Source organism: Desmodus rotundus, chromosome 9 (genome assembly GCF_022682495.2).
Source record: "Desmodus rotundus isolate HL8 chromosome 9, HLdesRot8A.1, whole genome shotgun sequence".
In the NCBI taxonomy this organism is placed as follows: domain Eukaryota; kingdom Metazoa; phylum Chordata; class Mammalia; order Chiroptera; family Phyllostomidae; genus Desmodus; species Desmodus rotundus.
The window spans coordinates 75,947,083-75,966,738 of NC_071395.1; the positions used below are offsets into that span (position 1 = coordinate 75,947,083).

The 19,656-nt window shown below is 54.7% G+C and overlaps 1 protein-coding gene across 4 annotated transcripts in view; it reads right to left on the bottom strand.

Annotated features, from left to right (window-relative positions):
- Window positions 1-19,656, bottom strand: part of RAP1GAP2 (RAP1 GTPase activating protein 2) — a 209,488-nt gene that overhangs the window by 179,579 nt on the left and 10,253 nt on the right. For 2 of the 4 annotated variants that reach the window (XM_053911457.1, XM_053911455.1), the window contains exon 2: window positions 18,348-18,464. In XM_053911457.1, the coding sequence (XP_053767432.1) occupies window positions 18,348-18,464 (117 nt within the window). Of the gene's footprint in view, window positions 1-2,377; window positions 2,559-14,728; window positions 14,774-18,347; window positions 18,465-19,656 lie in introns of those variants that run through there. The other 2 variants (XM_045198990.3, XM_045198989.3) reach the window with 2 other exon arrangements.

The following is a 19,656-nucleotide window of genomic DNA, read 5'->3' on the forward strand; positions in this document are numbered from 1 at the left end:
TGTGGCACAGGGGCACATACATGTGCACACACCCACACACAGGATTCACAGGTGCACGTATGTGTGTGTGTGCTCACCTGTGTGTCATTGGTGGCCCACGTGCACAGGCGCTGCACACTCACATGCAGGTTCATGTACACATTAGCAGACACCTCAGACACCTGCACGTACATCTCATACACACATACAACTCCCCATCAGACACGGGCCCACACATGGACACAGACACATGTGCTCGCGTACACAAATCGACATACGTGTGCAACCCAGGTGCACACTCAGTCTGCATGCATGCCTACAATGTACATTCTCGTGTACCAGACACAGGCGCAGACTGCACTGCTCAGAGCCCCGAGAGTCTAGACCGAAGTCAGCAGCGACACTTCAGCAGTGTGCGTGCGAGGTGGCACCTGCGTGTGTGTGTTCCTCTTTCCAGCGGCAACCATAGGCGAGCACTCACCTCTGCGTGCACCAGTGCTGGCCACGCCAGGTGCACAGCAGGCGCTTACTAAAACAGCCCACAGAGGGCCATGGCACACATGCTGCGGCAGACTAGGGCATGTCCCACCCCCAGGCAGTGGGAAAAGGAAATAAAGCTGCTGTGGCTACCACAGTGGCCTCTCTCCCAGGCCCACCCTCCCTGCAGTTTCCTGTTTGGGGCCCACTGCCACTCAGGGAGTCATATCCTTGCGGTGGTGCCCGAGGGCCACCCCCAGATTGCAGACAAATGGCACAGACATTTCTGTTTTCTTGACTCCTCTACAGTGGGGAGCTCTGTGGGCTGTGGGAGCAGCTTCAGGGTCCTGACCCAGTTCAGGGCTGTGGGTGGCAAGTGTGGGGTCCTTTCCTCCAAGACAGCTGGCCTCTCAGCAGGAGCCTGGTGGTTCTCAGCTCAGGCCACACCCTCTGACCCCACCCACCAGGAAGGGAAGGATCATGTGGTTCACCCTCTGGGCTTGCATCAGACCCCCAGCTCCCTCTACACCCAGACCTCTCACCCCCACTGCCGCCCACACCCAGGGGATGCTTAACAGGCACCTTGGACACCTTGGGTCCTGCCTGCCCTACAGCCACTTGCCTCTCCATGAGCAAAACGGCTCTGTACTCCATCCGCCCGGGGGTGTGGGGGGCACCTGGCCAGGCCTGGCCAACCAGGACATCCACCCTCCTGGCCCCAGAGACTGGTTCAGGAGTGGGCGGGAGACCTAGGCAGACCCAGCAGGACTCACTCCCAGCACACTCCCCCACTCTCTCCCCGAGGGCTGCTAAACCACAGGGTGGAGGGCACAGGGGAGGCAGGTGGGGGAAGGACTGACGGAGGCGGGAACGTGAGAAAGGTCAGGGTTTGAGGACAGCATCTGAGCTGCCGGATCCAGCTGTGCTGAAAGCCAGGGCGGACCCCTGGGTCCCTCTGTTCCTAACACCAGCAGGAGCTGGATTTCTCTCCCTCTCCACTGAGAAAGTCCCGACAGGTAAGAAGCTTGATGCATGAAAGAAGGAGGGTGAGAACAAACAGCCCAGCAGCGGCTCAGCCAGCTCCCTTGCAGAGGCCGACACTGACCACAGGCCGAGCACTGCATCACACGCCCAGGCGCCCGGGTGAGCCAGACACAACTCTCAGCCTCCACCCAGGGACCGCGTGGGCTACTAATAACAAAGTTCCTTTTGCAAATCACATTCCTTTTTATCAATTGAGAGCATTCATGGAAAGCCCATTATTGGAGTGTATTTTGATGCGCTTTTGCATGAGAGAAAGAGGTAGGGTGACAGTTACACCAAGCTTGGGCACTTCTGGACTCCTATCTTATCTCTACGCACATGTGACCATGCATGCACAGTGCCCATCACGTGTGTTCTAGGGGAAGACACAATCGAGAGACGCTCTTGTAGAAGCCCTCCCAGTCTACAGAGATCCAGTGCTCGCACACCAGGGAGGATGCAGGCCCAGGCCCAGGGACCAGGCAGGGAGGGGTGTGGCAAGGCTTCAGCTGCTGCCACCAAGGCCTGAGTCTCCTGCCTGGGGCTCTGGTCCCTTGCATGGCAGCCACAGAAGACACCGAGCCTTGGGACTCAGCCACCTGGCTGAAGAGTGGCAGTGGCCTGGCTGCGTTGTCAGGGAAGGGCACAGAATTCACAGCACCTTGGACTTCCCTGAGGCCACTGCAATTTGGAAACTTTCGAGAAGCCAGAAGTGCCCGTGCCCTCCTAGCTCCCCAGAGTTAGGGCCTGGAGAGAGAAGGGAGAGACCCAAACAGCTTTTAAGTTTTGTTCTGTAAATTCTGGAGGGAGGTTAGAGCCACTCTGGGACCTCCTCTCCTCTCCTCGGCACTCAGTTCCCCAAGCTTTAGAGCCGCATGACCTCCAGCAGGTTACTCACCGTGTCCTGCGTAATGTAGGGTGGCTGCCATGGACCTCACAAGGTCATAAACGAGCATAAACACTTCGCACAGGGCTCCCACACTGCTATGGGAGCCATTATAATTACTACCTGTTATGATCCCACCCCTCCCTCGGTCCTGCTCAGCTTCCTGCCACCCCTGCTCTGACCCTCTTCTCTGTGGAGTGGACGGCAAGGGGTCCACGGTATCTCTGGGAGAGCTTGCGAGTCAAGAGAAAAGAGAAGCACTCTGAGCCAGGCCCTCCCGCCCAGCACAGCCCAGCTTCCTCCCAGACCTCTGCTGACTCAGCGAGGCCGGAGGGCAGAGTGGACGTGAGGACAAGCTGTGGGAACAGGGGAGCCAGGGGCAGTGCCTGTCTCTGGGAGTTTACTGTGGAGCAGCCCCAAGCTAATAGCCTAGCTCATTATAATCTCCCAACCCCTCTGAGATGCTAGCACTGCTACCCCATTTTACAAAGGGGGACACTGTGGCTCAGAGAGGGTAAGGACCTTGACAAAATTTACCTGGCACAATGGTGACACAGCTAGGTCTGACGCTCGAGCCCGGGTTCTCAGCCACTGTTCTATACGATGAGCAGCGCCAGCAGGTGCCAACAGCAGGTCAGACCTGCCCCACTGATTCTGAAACCTACAGAAATGCACAGCGGACGCAGTGCCCATGCACAGATGGAAGAACTGAGGCCCTGAAAGGGCAAAGTTCAGCTCAGCCACTGGAAGAGAAGTGGCAAAGAGCAAGTGCCAAGACCTCCCAACACCTGGCCAGACGGGCTCCTTCACCCCCGAGGTTGCTCCTCGACGCTTCCGCGGAACCTACTCTGAACCACCAAGTCACAAAGCCCTGGCTTCTCTGGTGGAGGCCTGTGGGTGTTCCTGGTGCCACCTGAAGGGGCAAGTCCCAGCCAGAGTCCCAACCCCAGGGCATAGCTCCAGGAGACCCACCTGGCTCTATGGGCTTTAGAGGAACGTACAGCCAAGAAAGCTGGCTGGGATCAGAGGTGGCAAGGCAGCCAGGCCCCTGCCAGGAGCCCCTCCATCGTGTCTGCGGGCCTTTGGGGGCAGGAGGGAAGGGGAAGACGGTGTAATTTCCTCTATTTGGGCAGCTCTGTCCTCACAGCCACCCGAGGGAGCTGAAAGATGAGACAGACAAGCTCCCTTCCCAGGCAGGGGACTGAGGCAGTTACTGGAACTCAGGAAACAGATGCCCCGAGAGAGGCGGACACTCTATCATCTGGCCTAGGTCCTCCCCACTCCCGACAGCGTGAGTTGGCACCAGTGCCACCCAGGTGGGGCTCGGCTCTCCTCACAGCTCGACCCCTGAATCACCTTGAGCAGGTCCTGTACTCTTGGGCAGGTTTCAGGTGAGCTTTCCTCAAAGGAGAGGCTAGATGAGCCTCTGCTTCCTTTACAAGCCAGGTGAGGACTGAGGACAATGGCAGAGAAGGACACTCTGATCACCAGCAAAACAGGGCAGTGGCATTTAAAGCCAGCAAACCCACAGAAATTAGGAATTCACACCTCGGGATGGAGATAAAACGACAGATTGCTTCCCCATGCTCACTATCTCAACGGCTAGGCCGACTTTCTTACTGCACAAGTTCTAAAAGGCAAGACGCCGACCAAAACAAACAAACAAACAAAAAACCCTGCAAGACCAGTGCTTGTGGAAACTGGGTGTCTGGAGCAGGACCCCACATGGGGTCGCACAACGCACTCCGACCCGTCTGGCAGCGCCGGCCTGCCGCAGGGCTACTAGCAATGCACGGCGGTGGACGAAAGAAGCTACAAAATGCACCGTGATTTTGTAAATGTTACGTAACAATAAGGTACCACTTTTGCCCATCAGCCAGTGAAGGTTACAAAAAGTGACAATGGCGAGAAGCTGTCAGGAAACCGGTGCCGCCACCACTCGTGTGCAGACATTCGGCAACACCTGTCAAAAATTTCAGTGCACGTACACGTCACACCAACATTTTTGTTTTTAGAAACTTATTCCACAGGTTAACTCATACAAGGTGATAAGATCTCTGCACACGGGTGTTGACTATATCACTGTTTATAGCAGCAAAGTACAAAAAGGTAACCTGAGCGACTGCCATTTAACCCTCCTGTGGAACAAGCACGCGAGTGCAATGGAACATACGCAGCCACTGAAGAGGGAAGTAGAATTCATATATGTTACCACATGAAGATACCCTAGAAACTCATGAAAAAAGATATAGAACAGCTCATAAAGTAGAATCCTATGAGTTTAGATAAGTATCTAAATTCTCATACTTGCCTAGACAATTTCTGGAAGGAAACATAAGCGATGGTCCGAGATGCTGGTCACCTCTGAAGATGGGGCTGGAACTGGAAACCTGAGGGGAGGGACTTTTCACTCTACGTCCTTCTGTGCTACTTAATTGTTTTTTACCATGAACATGTTATAATTTAAAGATTAAAAAGTGTTAATTATGCCCTGGCTGGTGTGGCTCAGTGGATTGAGTGCCAGCCTGCGAACCAAAGGGTCACCAGTTAGATTCCCAGTCAGGGCACATGCCTAGGTTGCAGTCCAGGCCCCCAGTAGGGGGCGCATGGGAGGCAACCACATCTTGATGTTTCTCTCCCTCTCTTTCTCCCTCCTTTTTCTTCTCTCTCTAAAATTAAGTTAATAAATAAATAAAAATATTTTTTAAAAGCATTAATTATATGGATGGTTTGCTCCAAAAGGAGGAGGAGGAGGAAGAGGAGGAGAAGAAACTACAAAGGCTCATTTCTTTAAACACTTCTTAACCAATTTGGAGCTCAAACTGACCCCCGATCGCAGTCCTGGGACCACCTCTTCTACCCCAAGGGGAAGCCTGTTTCACCACAGAAAAGGAGGACCAGCATCTCTCCCTCACTGTCTGACTCCAAGTGCTTTTGCCATCCATCCTGCTTTTAAGCAAAGCTTGTGCTTCAATCTTAAGAAAGGAGAGTAATAGACAAGTTTGCTGGAGGAAATTTGGCAATACAAAACAGAATCCTTACATGCATGCCAGTGGGGCTCCTAGAATACAGATCTTGGCCCATTTCCAGATGTGAGTGGTGGTTTTACATGGGTGTGTCAAGTTTGTGGAAATTCATCAACCTGAATGCTCATAATCTGTGCACTTCTCCATATGTATAGTATGCTTCAAAAGGGTTATTTTCATATGCATGTGTTTTGACCTGGCAATTCCATTTCCAACTCCATGCCATCCCACAGGGAAAAATTCACAGATGTGGGCCAAGCTGTGCTTTCAAGGGTCTCTACCACACTATTGTGATAATTATGAAACACTGGGGACCACCCACATTCCCAACAGGAGGGGGCAGGTCAAAGAAAGATAGCATCTCCCAACCACAGAGCACCTCTCAGCCAGTACAAAGTGGGTGTGGAAGCATAGGTAGTGGGGAAGGACTTACAGAAAATCTCCGAATGAAATGAAACAGGCTAGCTAATACGCTCAGGGCCATATTGTTCAAGGCATGACATTAAGGATCATGTTTTTTTTTCTTCTTTCTGCTCTTCTGAATTTTATAAGTTTTCTTTTAAAAACAACCACAGACACTATTCAAAATGACAAATAAAAGGAAACAAAAAGAGACAAGAAAGGGGGTGGGCCTGGTGTTCTAAAATAGTGGCTCTACCCTGGCCAGTGTGGCTCACTAGGTTGGCGTGTTGTCCCATAAACCGAAAGGAGGCGGGTTTGATCCTCGATCGACAAGTCACATGCCTGGGCAGCAGGTTCGGTCCCCAGTTGGGGCACATATGAGAAGCAACCGATTGATATTTCTCTCTCACATTGTTTCTCTCCCTCTTTCTCTACCTTCCCCTCTCTCTAAAATCAATAAACATGTCCTCAGATGAGGATTAAAAGGAAAAAATGTGTGATTCTAAAATGCACTGGGCACGAGAACCATCTGAGTCTTAAACAGCATGGGCTCAAACCCCAGCCCTGCTGCTTGCCAGCAGGGTGACCTCAGGCAAGTTACTTAATGTCTCTGTGCCTCACCAGACTCCCCATCTATAAATGGGTATGCTAACAGTACCTACCTCATGGGGCAGGAGGGGTCAATGAGTAAATACATGTTAAGCCTTCAGAGCTGGGCCTGGCACAGACCTATAGCTGTGTTAGCTAGTGTGACCGCTACAGTTCTGATTCCATTACCCTGAGGTGGGGCCAGGAAACCTGCATCTTTAACAAACTCCCCAGATGATTCTGGTCCAGGGAGAAATACTGGAATGAAGTCTACTGCAATACTGCCACTATCACTGGTAGCCCTGGAGTATTCTGTAGGAAGGCTTGGGCACTGGTTGCTGTCTAAAGGGGATTCTTACTAAAAGCAACCACAAAGCCAGCTCTTCACTTTCCCTGCATGCAACTAGATAGCTCCAACCCTCCCCTATCACTGCAGTCTCATCTGAGTACTTCCATCACCAGGATGGGCCACAGGGTGGACATCGGCGCCCTCTACAGGCAAGTTTGGTAATGCAGAGAGGAAGAGGGGGAGTGCTCCTGCTGGTATTTCTTAGGATGGCAGACACACTGCCCTCTGGCAAAAGGGGTTGAGGGATGTAATTCTCTGTGTTGCAGGAGATGAGTAACAACCACTTGGTGTCAGAACACCTGGGTTCCAGCTCGGGGTGTGACACTTAACGTAGTTGTGGGGAAACCACTTAAACTCCCTCTGCCTCAGTTGTTTCATCTGTAAAGAGCAACTGTGGTCATTTCATCAGAACCTCCCATAACCCAGATATTCTATACTTTTTATTTCATTTAGTCTTTACCACAACCATGTCCTTCTTCCTGGAGAGAAAATGGAGCCTCAGAGAAGTGAAGAGACCCACCCAATGTCACAGAGCTGGTAGGTGGTGGTGACAGAATTGAAACCCAGAATCCCTGCTTTCAACCATATTGCCATTCTTACAGGGGAGGTGCAGTGCAGGGCAGGCCCCGAAGAGGGCAGTGCTAGACGTGAGGCAGCACCAGGCTGGGCTGGCGCAAACCCGTGATTCTTCCCGGGCCCCCTGCCAATGCCAGCTAAGGAGCAGCCCCAACCAGGATGAACAGACCCTGAGATTCCTCCCCCACGCTCGCAGCCTGGGTTGGGGAGTCATACTTCTGGCAGACGAACAGTGACTCGGGCGAAGGCAGGTGGGGGGCACACAGGAAAGGCAGGGAGATCCCTCAGACATGATTTTTTAAAAGGCCTGCAGCTCAAACACAGCATGTTCGTGATTCATTTATCCAGATCTCCCTGGATAAAGACGGGGGTTCTGGTGGGGTCTATGCCCCGCCCACCCAGGCCCAGAGAAATCCTGCTGGGGCCCCAGCGTCATGGGGTCTCTATCAACACTTGTCCCTTGTCCCTCAGAAGGGGTGATTCCAAATGATACAGTAAGCTGAGACACAAAAGGTCTTTTCTACTCAAGGTGCCCTCGTTTCTCCCCATTACTGCCCCCCCTAAAGGGCTCTGCACAATAAGGCACCTCCTGTGTGACATGAGAGCAGGTGGGGAACTGGGGCTGGATCTGTCCTTTGGTGAAAACCCGGACCAAGCCCTCCCCTGTGCCGCCGCATCCGTGGGTGGAAGTGTGAGCACTACTAAAGGAATACCCATGCGGTACATACTGATGGTGTCCCCCACTTCAGAGATGGGGAAATTGGCGCACAAAGAGACTAAGTAATTTGCTCAAGGTCACACTCCTAGTAAGTAGCTGTGGTGGATTGCATTTCCCCAAGTGGCCACACCATCCCACCATATGTCCCCCATCTCACATGCTCTTCTCACCACGTGACACTGACACCCCTCTGTTAAGAGGTGGGGGGTTGCCCTGGCCAGGGGGCTCAGTTGGCTGGAGTGTCATCCCATACACCAAAAAGCTGTGGGCTTGATCCCTGGTCGAGGCACATACCTAGGTTGTGGGTTTGATTCCCTGGTTGGGGCGTATACAGGAAGCAACCAATGTCTCTCTCTCACACATCGATGTCTCTCTGTCCCTCTCTCTTTCCCTCCCCCCACCTTCATCCTCTCTCTCTAAAACCAATAAAACATATCCTCAGGTGAAGATTAAAAAACCAGAGGTGCGGTGTGGATCTGTGTGGACCTCAGACTAGGGCAGAAGCGGTGCCGCCTCATTCCTACATGAGGTAAGAAAAGGTAAAGTAGCTTCTGCCTGGCTCTTTCTTGGAATTCTTGCTTCTTCACCAGCCACTGTGCCGTGAGAGCTCCCAGAAGAACCCAGGGAGAGGCCCGTGTGGCAGCGAACTGAGGCCTGAAGCCAGCAGCCAGTGTCAAACGCCAGACACGAGAGTGACTGAGCCCGCAGACGACTCCAGCACCGAGACTGGGAGCCGCCGATGACAGTGGCCGAGCAGAAACACGTAGGCCCACCTAGCCCTGCCCAAGTTGTGGATTCCTGAGCTGAGTAAATGTCACCATCATTTTAGGCCAAATGTGGCTATTGTGCAGCATTAGATACCAGAACAGTGGAAGAGTCAAAATTTAAATCCAACCGCCTGGCCGCAGAGCCTGTGCTGCCACTCTGCAGTGGTCCCTGCCGTGTGAGGGACAGTGCAGGGGAGGGGTCAGACGCAGCTTCACGTGTTCATTCATTCTGTCATCAAATGTCTGTTGCATCCCTACTGCGTTCCAGGCTCTCTGCTGAGGCAGAGGCTATTTTGGTGAACCAGACAGACAGATCCCTGCCCTGAGGGATGTAGGGGGTGGGGAGGTGGGGAATAAAAGAGGGATAACTTTACACAGGTGTTCACCATATTGTGACATCATCAAAGGGGACTGGGCGGGCGAGGAGCCCTGTTTAGATGGGAGGAGCTGGGACGGCCTCTCTGAAGGGGAGAATGCAAGGCTGAGACGGATCCGACTTTGTGAAGAGTGGAGGGAAGAGCCCTGGCTCAGTCAGCTGGAGCGTCGTCCTGTACACCGAAAGGTCGGGGCGAGGATGGGAGCCAACCCATCAGCGTTTCGCTCTCACATCGATGTTTCCCTCTGGCCTCAATCTCTCTCTCCCCCTGCCCCTTCCTCTCTTTCTAAAAGTCAACAAACATATCCTCCAGTGAAGATTTAAAAGAGACAGAGAGTGGAGGGAACAGCAGTGAATGTCAAGGATAGACCCGGGTTCACTCACTAGCTCTGTGACCTTGTAGAAGTAACCCAGCCTCTCTGAGCCCCCCCTTCCTCATAGGATGGAGGTGCTTTCAGAACCCATCTCACAGGATTGTTCTGAGGAGCCAGTGAGCTAATACACATGCCATGTGCAGTCCAGGGCCTGGCACAGGAAGAGCCCCATAAATACCCATGACTGTGGCGACAGGAAGTATGCAGAGGCCCAGCCCCCAGGGGGATGCCCAGAGCCCCAGAGACCACTCTGCCCCTGCCAGATGCTCTGCCAGCCCCAGGGGCAGAGGCCATGGACAGCAGGGGTGGGGGAGCCTTCGCACTGCACTGCTACACTGGTGCCCAAGCTTCTGAGAGTGGGTTGCAGGGGGAGGGTGCACGTTTCCTGGAGCATGCTGACACACAGCCCAGCTTCCACCCACCCCTGCAGCCATCCTGACTCATCTCCTCAACCCAGGGCTCACCCACCCGCCCCCTGAGCTCAGAGCTCAAAGGATGCGGCTGGAGGTTGGACTGGTTGTCCCTCCTATGCCCTGCCCCAAGAGCAGTGGGCACCCACGCAGCCACTGGGGAAGAAGCAGCTTCCTCAAGGCAGAAGCGGGGACAGGGACAGGAAGCCTGGAGAGAGGGTAGAACTGGGCAGGGCATAAGACTCAGGGTGTCTAGGGGGCCAGGAAATCCCTCTGGGTTAAAGTAGCACCTGCCACCAAACAGGCACACCCTCGAGGACCCTGGAGAGCGCCTGGTGGGTGGCCAACACACATACCCAGAGAAAAGAACAAGAACAACCCGGAGCATCCAACAGTGCACACAGAGACACGCTCAGGGACCCACACAGAGCCGCCCAGCAGCACGTCCTCCAGGGACACGGGTGTACAGATGTGCACACACAGGCACACCCCACTGCGCCTGACGGTCCGTCACTCCCTTCTGCTATTGCTCACTACCAGTCATCTGATCGGCAGGTCCCCCAGTGCCCATGCCTGATGCCATCTGCTGACCCAGACCTGGCAGGGCCCAGCCAGCATGCCCAGCAGGGTCCAGGAAGGAGTCTGACAGCCTTGGACCTGACCTAGGAAGAGGGTGGGACACCAGCCAGCCCTGAGAGCAAGGTGCAAGTCCAGAACCCGTGAGTGGGGGTAGGGGGTGCTCAGCATAGCCTTGTCTCAGGCCAGGTCCCCCAGAGCACAGGCCTTGCCTTGGGAGGCCCCTACAACTGCCACATCTTTGTTTTTAATTATTTTAATCCTCACTCAAGGATATGTTTTTATTGATTTTAGAGAGAGAGGAAGGGAGAGAGAGAGAGACATTGATGTGAGAAAAACATCGATCGTTTGCCTCCCGTACATGTCCAGAGCAGGGATCAAACCCGCAACCTAGGTCTGTGCCCTGACCAGGAATTGAACCTGCAACATTTTGGTGTATGGAACAACACTCCAACCAACTGAGCTACCTGGCCAGGGCACTGCCTCACATCTTGAGCAGATGGAGAGGAATCCCCTTATGACTATTGGGAAGCCCCAAAGGGTTGTGACAGACAGTGGGGGGTAAGTGCAGCATGGCAGGCTGAGGTCAGACACGAGGCAGAACTTCCCACTAGAGAAACACCAAAGCACTGAGGGAGGTGTGGGCAAGAAGAGCATGCCATCTGGCTCCATAAAGATGCCCTCTTGAAAAGGGGAGAGGGGGGATGGGTAGATTGCTGTTTTTGTTTTTTACTAAACTTACTAAGAACAAAGTGAGGCCCAAATTGCAGGGGTCAAGAGGAGTCTTTAAACGACAATAAACGCACTGGCTGCCACACCTCCTAGCCTAGGTGCGATCTTGCCTGTAGGCCGAGGATGGACGCAGTGGCCTTTGTATGCCAGCCTGAGCCGCCTGTGCAGGAGCAAGAGGCAGCTGGACACCTTCCCCGCTGTGCGACCTCTCCCCAAGGGGGTGGCACGTTGCTCAGAGATGGGAGAGGGTAGGGAGACAAGGGCCACTGTGGTACCATGGCAACAGGCCTCGGCAGAGACACGTCCACACCTTCTCCAATCACCTCTCACAACAGAACCTAAGTGTTTGCAGACAGCACTTCCCCTGCCAAAGTGGGTGGTGGCCTTGGGGGGACAAGTAGACACATTAGGGAGAAGGAGAATGAGGAGGCTTACAGGTACTGTACCCTGAAATATGAAGTCTACTCTGGCTTACGCCCTAGCAACCCCCCAACTAATCCTCAGCCACTGCCTCCCCTCCCTCATGCCACCCCATCATCACCCCCCCACAGTCCCAGCCTGTCCCCACCGCCCCAGACACCCCTAGTCCCCTTGCCCCAAGGCTGCCCAACCCACCCCACAGCCCTGTTTCCTCCATCATTCTTGGTCACCCGCCGCCAGTCGATTCTCCCCTCCCTTCCTGCCTTCCATCTTCTCTCACCCTCTGTCCCATCCCCCTGCCCTGTCCTCCCACTGACTGGGGCCCAGACCAGTGCCCACGGCCATCTGCCAGCTCCAAACGCCAGCATCCACCCTTCCTCCACTCCTCCTTCAAGCACCTGCTTCCGAGCTGCCTGCTAGTCCCTTCGGCCTACTCCCGGGCTCCATGTCCTCCTGGGACAGACCCCAGCGAGATGCGTGTCTGAGGAGCCTGCCCAGGGGCAGGGCACTGCTAGCTCCAATTCACAGACTGTTAAACGGACCTTTTCAGGGGGCCTGGGAGACTAGGCCACAGCCCCAGGAGGAACTGACCAGGTCAGCTATCTGGGCCTGGAGCCCCAGATGCTATCAGCAGGAGCAAGGCCTTCAGTGGTCACCTCAGTCAGCCTCCTCCGCCACTTGAACAAACGGGTACCTGAGCCACCCATAATGTGTTGTCTTCCCGAGTATACAGAAAGGCTATGTTCATGGAGCTCTTGCTAGGGACTCATCATCGTGTTCAAAATTTAACAAATATCTTGTTTCAACACTCACAACCCCCAGATAAGGGAACAGAGGTTCAGAGAAATCAGGTGATTTGCCCAAGGTCATGCAGCATGCTGGACACCGCAGCACGCCATTTCAAACCCCCTCGGCCCCATCTCTTACTCCAGCCTCTTCGGCAACTACCACTGCGTTCCCTGCAGGCTTCCAGCCACAGCTTCTGCTGCCACACAGCAAAGCTCCGTCTAGGGCCACGCCAGGCCTTCTCTGAAGCCGCAGTGTGGGGCAGCACCCACAGGACCCTTGGGCCCACACGTGTGTGCCTGGAGTCTCATGGGAGTTCATGTCCATGGGGGTGGCCTTTTCCATCGAGGGACAGAGCTAATGGATGACTGCTCCCCTGTTTTTCTCTCCAACAGGAAACACATTCCATAGGCTCCCCGAGAGATCGGCTCGGGACAGGGTGGTGGCGATAATAAAATGAATGCGTCCCCATGCTGCTTTCCCTCTCTCTCCTCCATACCTCTCGCCCCCACCTTACTCCCTGAGACTGCTTCCCAAGTCTACCGCTCAGGTTCTGCTTTGGGGGAACACAGGTGAGATACAGCACGGGGGCGTGGGGGTGGGGGAGGCGCTGAGATGTAAACCCAGGTCTGAGCGACAACAGCCGTTATGCTCAACCACGGTGCCGTGCAGCTGCCACCACCATCTGGCCGGGGTCCCTTCCCCTCAAGTTCAAGTCATTCTGAACCACCGGGGTTCAGCCACACTTGATCCAGACAGGGTCGTGGGAAAGAGGGAGCAGAAGGTGTAGGGGTGCCTGCAGCAGAAGGGTCCTCTTCTCTGGAACTGAGGTCACCTCCCGCCAAACTGCTTCACCACCCTGGGCTGAGCGGCAGTCCCAGCTAGATGGAGCCCGGCCCTACCCAAGTTTAGCATCTGCCTCTGCCAGAAACTTCTGTGGCTCTTCACCTCCGGTCCCCATCGCAGACCCAACCAAGCCCCCCAAGCCCCACCCCACCCCCACTCCTCAACATCTTGGAAGGGAGGGGGGACTTGAAGTAGCTTTTTAAAACCTGAGTGGCCACCTCTAGCAGCCACCCACCCTGACCCACCTTTGGACTCAGAAAACTCAGGGCCGGTTTGGAGGAGAGGGCAGAGCCTCCCTGGACTCCTGCCCAAGTTGCAAAGATGGGACTTTGCCGGGGAGACCACGGCTGGCGCCCTCACAACCCCGGCTGTGTGAGCTTTCTGTTCACTCCTCACTGCCACAGGAAAAGCGGGGGAGGGGACCTGCCCCCCAATGGGAAACTGAGGCCCGTGGGGCTAAAGGAGCAGCCCCAGGGTCACAAAGCAGGAAAAGAACTAGGGAGTCCTGGCGCCCAGCCCGGGACAACCCCATTATTCCCTGTGAAGCTGCTCTGACGGAGGCCACTCAGAGGCAGAACCCAGCATTCGGAGCCCAAACCCCACTTGCATGTCAATGCCCTTCAGCTTGTTAAGAAGGGTGCAGAGGGAGCTACAGAAAACAGGAGAAAGCAAGACGTTCCCACTACCAGCTCCCAGGTCCAGACAGACATTCAGCGTCTGGCGGTGGCAAAGACAAGTGGATTCTACCCAGTTCTGAGATCCCCTGAACACAGGTCTGCCCTGGACCCCACCCCAGCTGGCTCCCCCACACCCACCCACCCAGGCTCTCCCTAGGACTGAGCATGGGACTGGAGGCTGGCCCTGCCCCAAGATCCACGAAGGCCTCTCAGTCAGCATCCCACCCCCCCCCCGGCTCCCCTCCCTGTGACAGGCACAAGTTGGAAAGAAGATGGGGTGGCATTTATGACCTTTGGGCAGGGAAGAGTGGGGGACAAAACAACCCAGCCTCGCCACAGGGACCTCCGGAGGTTCCCGGCTTTTCCCTTCTACCACCACCTGTAAACACCCACCTCTGACGTCCACCTCAGTCAGCTTCTCTAGCCAGAGACTTTGACGGGGACTGAGCAACATTTCACTCAGGCACGCTCCCCCCATACACGGCGTGCGTGCGCAATGCCCCGCCGGGGTGCATTTCTGAGGGCAGCCACCCCACCTCCCAGACAGCCCGTTACGCGGAAGCGCTGCGTGGAATCGCAGCACGGAGCTCCCACACGCCACTACGGACTGGATTTCTCTTTGCAAACACATGCATTTACACTCACAACATACACCCCGATCCCACGTTCAGTCACACCCGGGACTCGAGTCCTGCTCCAAGCTGACTATGGGATTCGCACCCAGCCCTGGACCTACTGACCTGCGACGCTGGCGCCCAGGTTCACTCCGCGATGTGGACGGAATGTCAACAGTCAGTCGCGGCGGCCGTCTCCGCCTGTGCGCCAGCCACAGCGACGTCCACCGTCTCCATCCGGACCCAGGCCCCCTCCTCCTCCCCCGCGGCGGGCTGCTCTCGCCGCCCGCCCAGCGCGTGCCCCGTCACCGCGGCGCGCACACGCGCACAGCCGGCTGCGGCTCAGCACGCCCCAAGCTGCTCCCGCCTGCAGCTGCTGCACACCTGGAGGGCCAGCCGCCCGCAAGTCGGCTCCGGGCCCCAGGCTGGGTCCCTCCAGCTGCCGCCGGGCTTACTGCGGGCCGCGCCCACCCCGCTCTCCAGTCCCGGAGACACCGCCGCCCAGGGCCGGCCCTGGTCTCGCTGGTGCCCACAATGCTCGCCAAGCGCCGCCGCCGCGCAACTGCCGGGGAGGGAGTGGGAGGGCGGGCACGGGGGCAGATGAGGACGCCCGGGATGGGAGGGGGGATACCGCGGATCCTGAGCGCCGCGACCGAACGCCTCCTCGGGAACAAAGGCGCGGCCGCGGCAGGCGCGCCCAAGGGACCCGAGGGAGAAAGGCGGGAATGGCCCACCTGCCCAGGGAAGTTCACGGAGGACAGAGCCCCGAGGCAAGTGGACAACCGAGGTGCAGGCACATCCGTGGGTTCCTGGACTATTGAAGACACTCTAGAGCCATCCCCAGCTCTGAAAAGGGTGGGACGGGGGCGGGGGGGCGGGGGGGGGGACGATGCTGTCTGCACTTGGAAACGGGAGGCGTCAAGGATGCCAGAACTCCTGAAACTGCCCCTGCCTTGGACCTGGCAGCCTGGAGCTTTCATTCACTCAGTCCACACAGATCTTCTCAGCCTCGTGCAAACCAAGGATACTCATGAACTTGAAGGGGCTGAAGGGACGAAGAACCTTCTAGGCAGCCTTTGTGATACCCAAGTATCTTCCTCCGCGTAACCTCCAGGGAGGGCGGCCTCTGAATACGGGGTGCACGCCCCAGTGATGGGACACTCACTCCCTCAGGCCGCTACCTACGCTGTCCTCAGGCAGCTCTCGGTGCTAGAAAGCCTTGCCTTTCATCACCGGCAAGTCGGCCTTGCTTCTGTCTGTCCGCCGGCCTCACTCTGCTCTGGCCACAATGGCGTTCTGCTTCTAGAATATGCTTAGGGCCTTGTACTAGCTGTTCCTCCTGCAGGGATACTCTTCCACCCCATCTCCTGAGCCCTTTCCCCTCCATCCACTCAACACCCTTCACCAGCACCTTCTCCACGGGGCTACCCGCCCCCTGCCCCCATGTCCTTCAGGACTCAGCTCAAATGTCACTTCCTCAGGGAGAACTTCCACCTCTCCCAAAGTTCCACACACCCACTGGTCATTCTTTATCTTGGTGCCCTGTTTTAGTTTCTTCCGCACTTTGAAAAGTTCGCTCTGCAATGTCCTTGTCTATGTGGCTACAGTCTGCCTCTCCCACTAGAAAGTGTGCCCCATAAAGGCAGGTCCTTATCTGCCTTGAAAATAAAGGCACTGTAGCCCTGGGGCCTGACCCACAGCAGGCGGAGGAAGAAGGGAGATGGAGTGGCCAGCCCACGGTCTGAGTCCCTTCAGCAGCCTTGTCCATGGCCCCAAAAGGCAATCTGCTCAGCTGTTCAAGGGTAACATCTGGCACAGTGGTAGCAGAGGAAATGTGTACAATTACCATCCACCAGTAAATGAACGGAAATCAAAGGAACATTCTGCTGAAAGTCTGAGACTCAGAATAGAATAGCAGGTCCTTCCCGCCCTCACTCTGGACTCTGCCCTGAGCTCTTGCAGCTCCACATGCGAGCATTTTCTTGAAACCTAAGTCATGGGGCCATTCCCAAGCTTCTGGTCTACTGGAGCCCCTCAGGCAGCTCTGATCCCTCACCCTGCTGCCCAGGCGCAGACAGGATTAGAGGCCAAAACGGGCTTCTCCCTTCTCCCTGCTAAATGGCACCTCCTACACCTGACAGGACATGGAGTCTAGCCCCCAGGGCAGTGTGGGTCCCAATTCTGACATCTCAACTGTCGTGATGGTGCGCGGCTCCTGCCATCAGCAGTGGCACCAGCATGCTGTCCACATCCTTCCTCACCACGCCACTCACAGACATGCTGAGCAGGACTCGGCCAATGGCAGCTCACTCGTCAACCTCCCTGGCCATGCCATCTCCCATCTCACGTTCCTGTGTCACCTGCAAGGCTTTATGGGAAGAAAAGAACCATTTATTGCTGGAACGCACAACTTCTGCTCCAACACCTGTCTTTTCTCTACATTATTTGAAGTCCACCTCTGGAGTCCAGGGCACCCGTTCCCTAAACACCAAGTGTCCTCAGGTGGCCTGAGTCACATTTCCCAGGGTTCCTGTCATCTCCATATCACCATCTAATGATTTTTTCCTCTTCGGTCAGAGCTGGATCCAGAGTATCCACCCACCTCCCTGCTTCCTGGACCTTCTGAAATCATCAGTGAGATCACAGGGAGCAGATGCACTGCTCTCAGGCAACTGGGATTCCCGGCAGATGTCTGGCGAGGTGAAGGCTTCCGTCACATCTCCACTGCATTCCTGCGGCGAGTGTAGGGAGCCGCAGTACGAGCACCGTCCCTGCTCTCTGGTGGACCAGCCCACAGTGCCACGGTGCACCCCCAGTGACATCATGTCCATCCTCGTCCCTTCCACCACCCGTGGAGGAGAGACCTGTTCGTCCTTGGCTTTAAGAGTTCTGCTCATTTAGAATCTAATGCAAAGAAGTTTGAAGAGGAAAGTGGTAAGAAAGGTCCAGGATCAGGTCTGGCCGAAGCCTTGGGAAGTGATGTGGCGGCTGCAGGGCCACCCAAGAGATCTCTGTAGGGACCGCTAACACTGGTCACACCTGTCCACAGTATGAACAGGGAGTGGGCAGGGCCCTGGCCGGGTGGCTCAGTTGGTTGAAGCATACACCAAAAGGTTGGGGGTTTGATTCCTGGTCATGGCACCTATGGGAAGCAACCAATCAATGTTTCTCTCTCACACCAATGTTTCTCTTTCTCTCTGTCTCTCTGTCTCTCTCTCTGTCCCTTCCTCTCTCTAAAATCAATAAACATATCCTCAGGTAAGGATTAAAAAAAAAAAAAAAAAACAGTGGGCAGGAGCCTGGGAACAGGAATCTAGGCCAGGAAAAGCCCTCATCTCCAAGCCCATCACAGGAAAGGCGGGACTGCCTCCACCCAGGTCAAAGCAGGGGCTGCCCAGCAAATCTGGCCGCTATTTTCCTACTTTAAGAGGAATCGGTGGATTTCCTGGATTTGGGAATCTCTGCAGGCATCACTTCACTCAAGACTCGTGATCTTCTTCATAGAAGGGAAAATATGGTCTTACCCATTTTACAGAGAAGAACGCAGAGGCAGTGAGCTGCCTCTGATCATTCAGTGCATTCTAGGCTGGACAAACTCTTTCCAGAACCCCGGGGAGGCCTCTCCACGAATGAGGCCAAGTGTTCCCCAATGTGGCTTTAGGGACCAATGTGGCTGCATAAGTGCCACTTGTGGGGGCCTGGAGTCTGGCCAAAAAGTGAGATTTAGAGCTGTAGATCAGTTTACCTGGAGGGAGACTCAAGGTCAGCACGGCTGAGGATGCGATGGTGCTGTGGGCTGTAGAGCCACTGGAAGGCTGTCAGCGTCCTCTCCTCGATGCGGAAACGCCCTTCCTGTACATACCTGTGGGACAGGAGAGAGTGAGGAGGGAGGGAGGCAGAGTGCTGCAGAGCTCTTCTGGGGAACTGGCCTGGCTTGCCGCTAAAAGATGGATGTGAGGTACCTGTCCCAGACACCCCCTGCTCATCTGCCAGAGGACCTTGTTCCAGAGGGCCACAGTGAAAATTCCCTGAAGAGGAGGAAGCGACACAGGGCAGGTATCAATCGATGGAAAAACTTTTTTTTTTAAATAATATATTTTATTGATTATGCTATTAGTTGCCCCATTTTCCTCCCTCTATTCCCCTCCGCTCTGCATACCCCCTCCCACCCACATTCCCCCCCTGTAGTTCATGTCCATGGGTCATACAGATAAGTTCTTTGGCTTCTACATTTCCTATACTATTCTTAACCTCCCCCTGTACCTTTCCCCCCTCTCTCCCCTCTCACTCCCCTGCTGATAACCCTCCATGTGATCTCCATTTCTGTGATTCTTTCCTGTTCTAGTTGTTTGCTTTTGTTTTTGTTTTAGGTGTGGTTGTTAATAACTGTGAGTTTGCTGTCATTTTTACTGTTCATATTTTTTATCTTCTTTTTCTTAGATAAATCCCTTCAACATTTCATATAATAAGGGCTTGGTGATGATGAACTCCTTGAACTTGGCCTTATCTGGGAAGCACTTTATCTGCCCTTTCATTCTAAATGATAGCTTTGCTGGATACAGTAATCTTGGATGTAGGTCCTTGCCTTTCATGACTTGGAATACTTCTTTCCTGCCCCTTCTTGCCTGCAAAGTTTCTTTTAAGAAAGCAGCTGACAGTCCTATGGGAACTCCTTTGTAGGTAACTGTCCCCTTGTCTCTTGTGGCTTTTAAGATTCTCTCCTTATCTTTAATCTTGGCTAATGTAATTATGATGTGTCTTGGTGTGTTCCTCCTTGGGTCCAGCTTCTTTGGGACTCTCTGAGCTTCCTGGACTTCCTGGAAGTCTATTTCCTTTGCCAGATTGGGAAAGTTCTCCTTCATTATTTGTTCAAATAACTTTTCAATGTGTTGCTCTTCCTCTTCTCCTTCTGGTACCCCTATGATGAGGATGTTGGAATGTTTAAAGATGTCCTGGAGGTTCCTAAGCCTCTTCTCATTTTTTTTGAATTCTTGTTTCTTCATTCTTTTCTAGTTGGATGTTTCTTTCTTCCTTCTGGTCCACACCGTTGATTT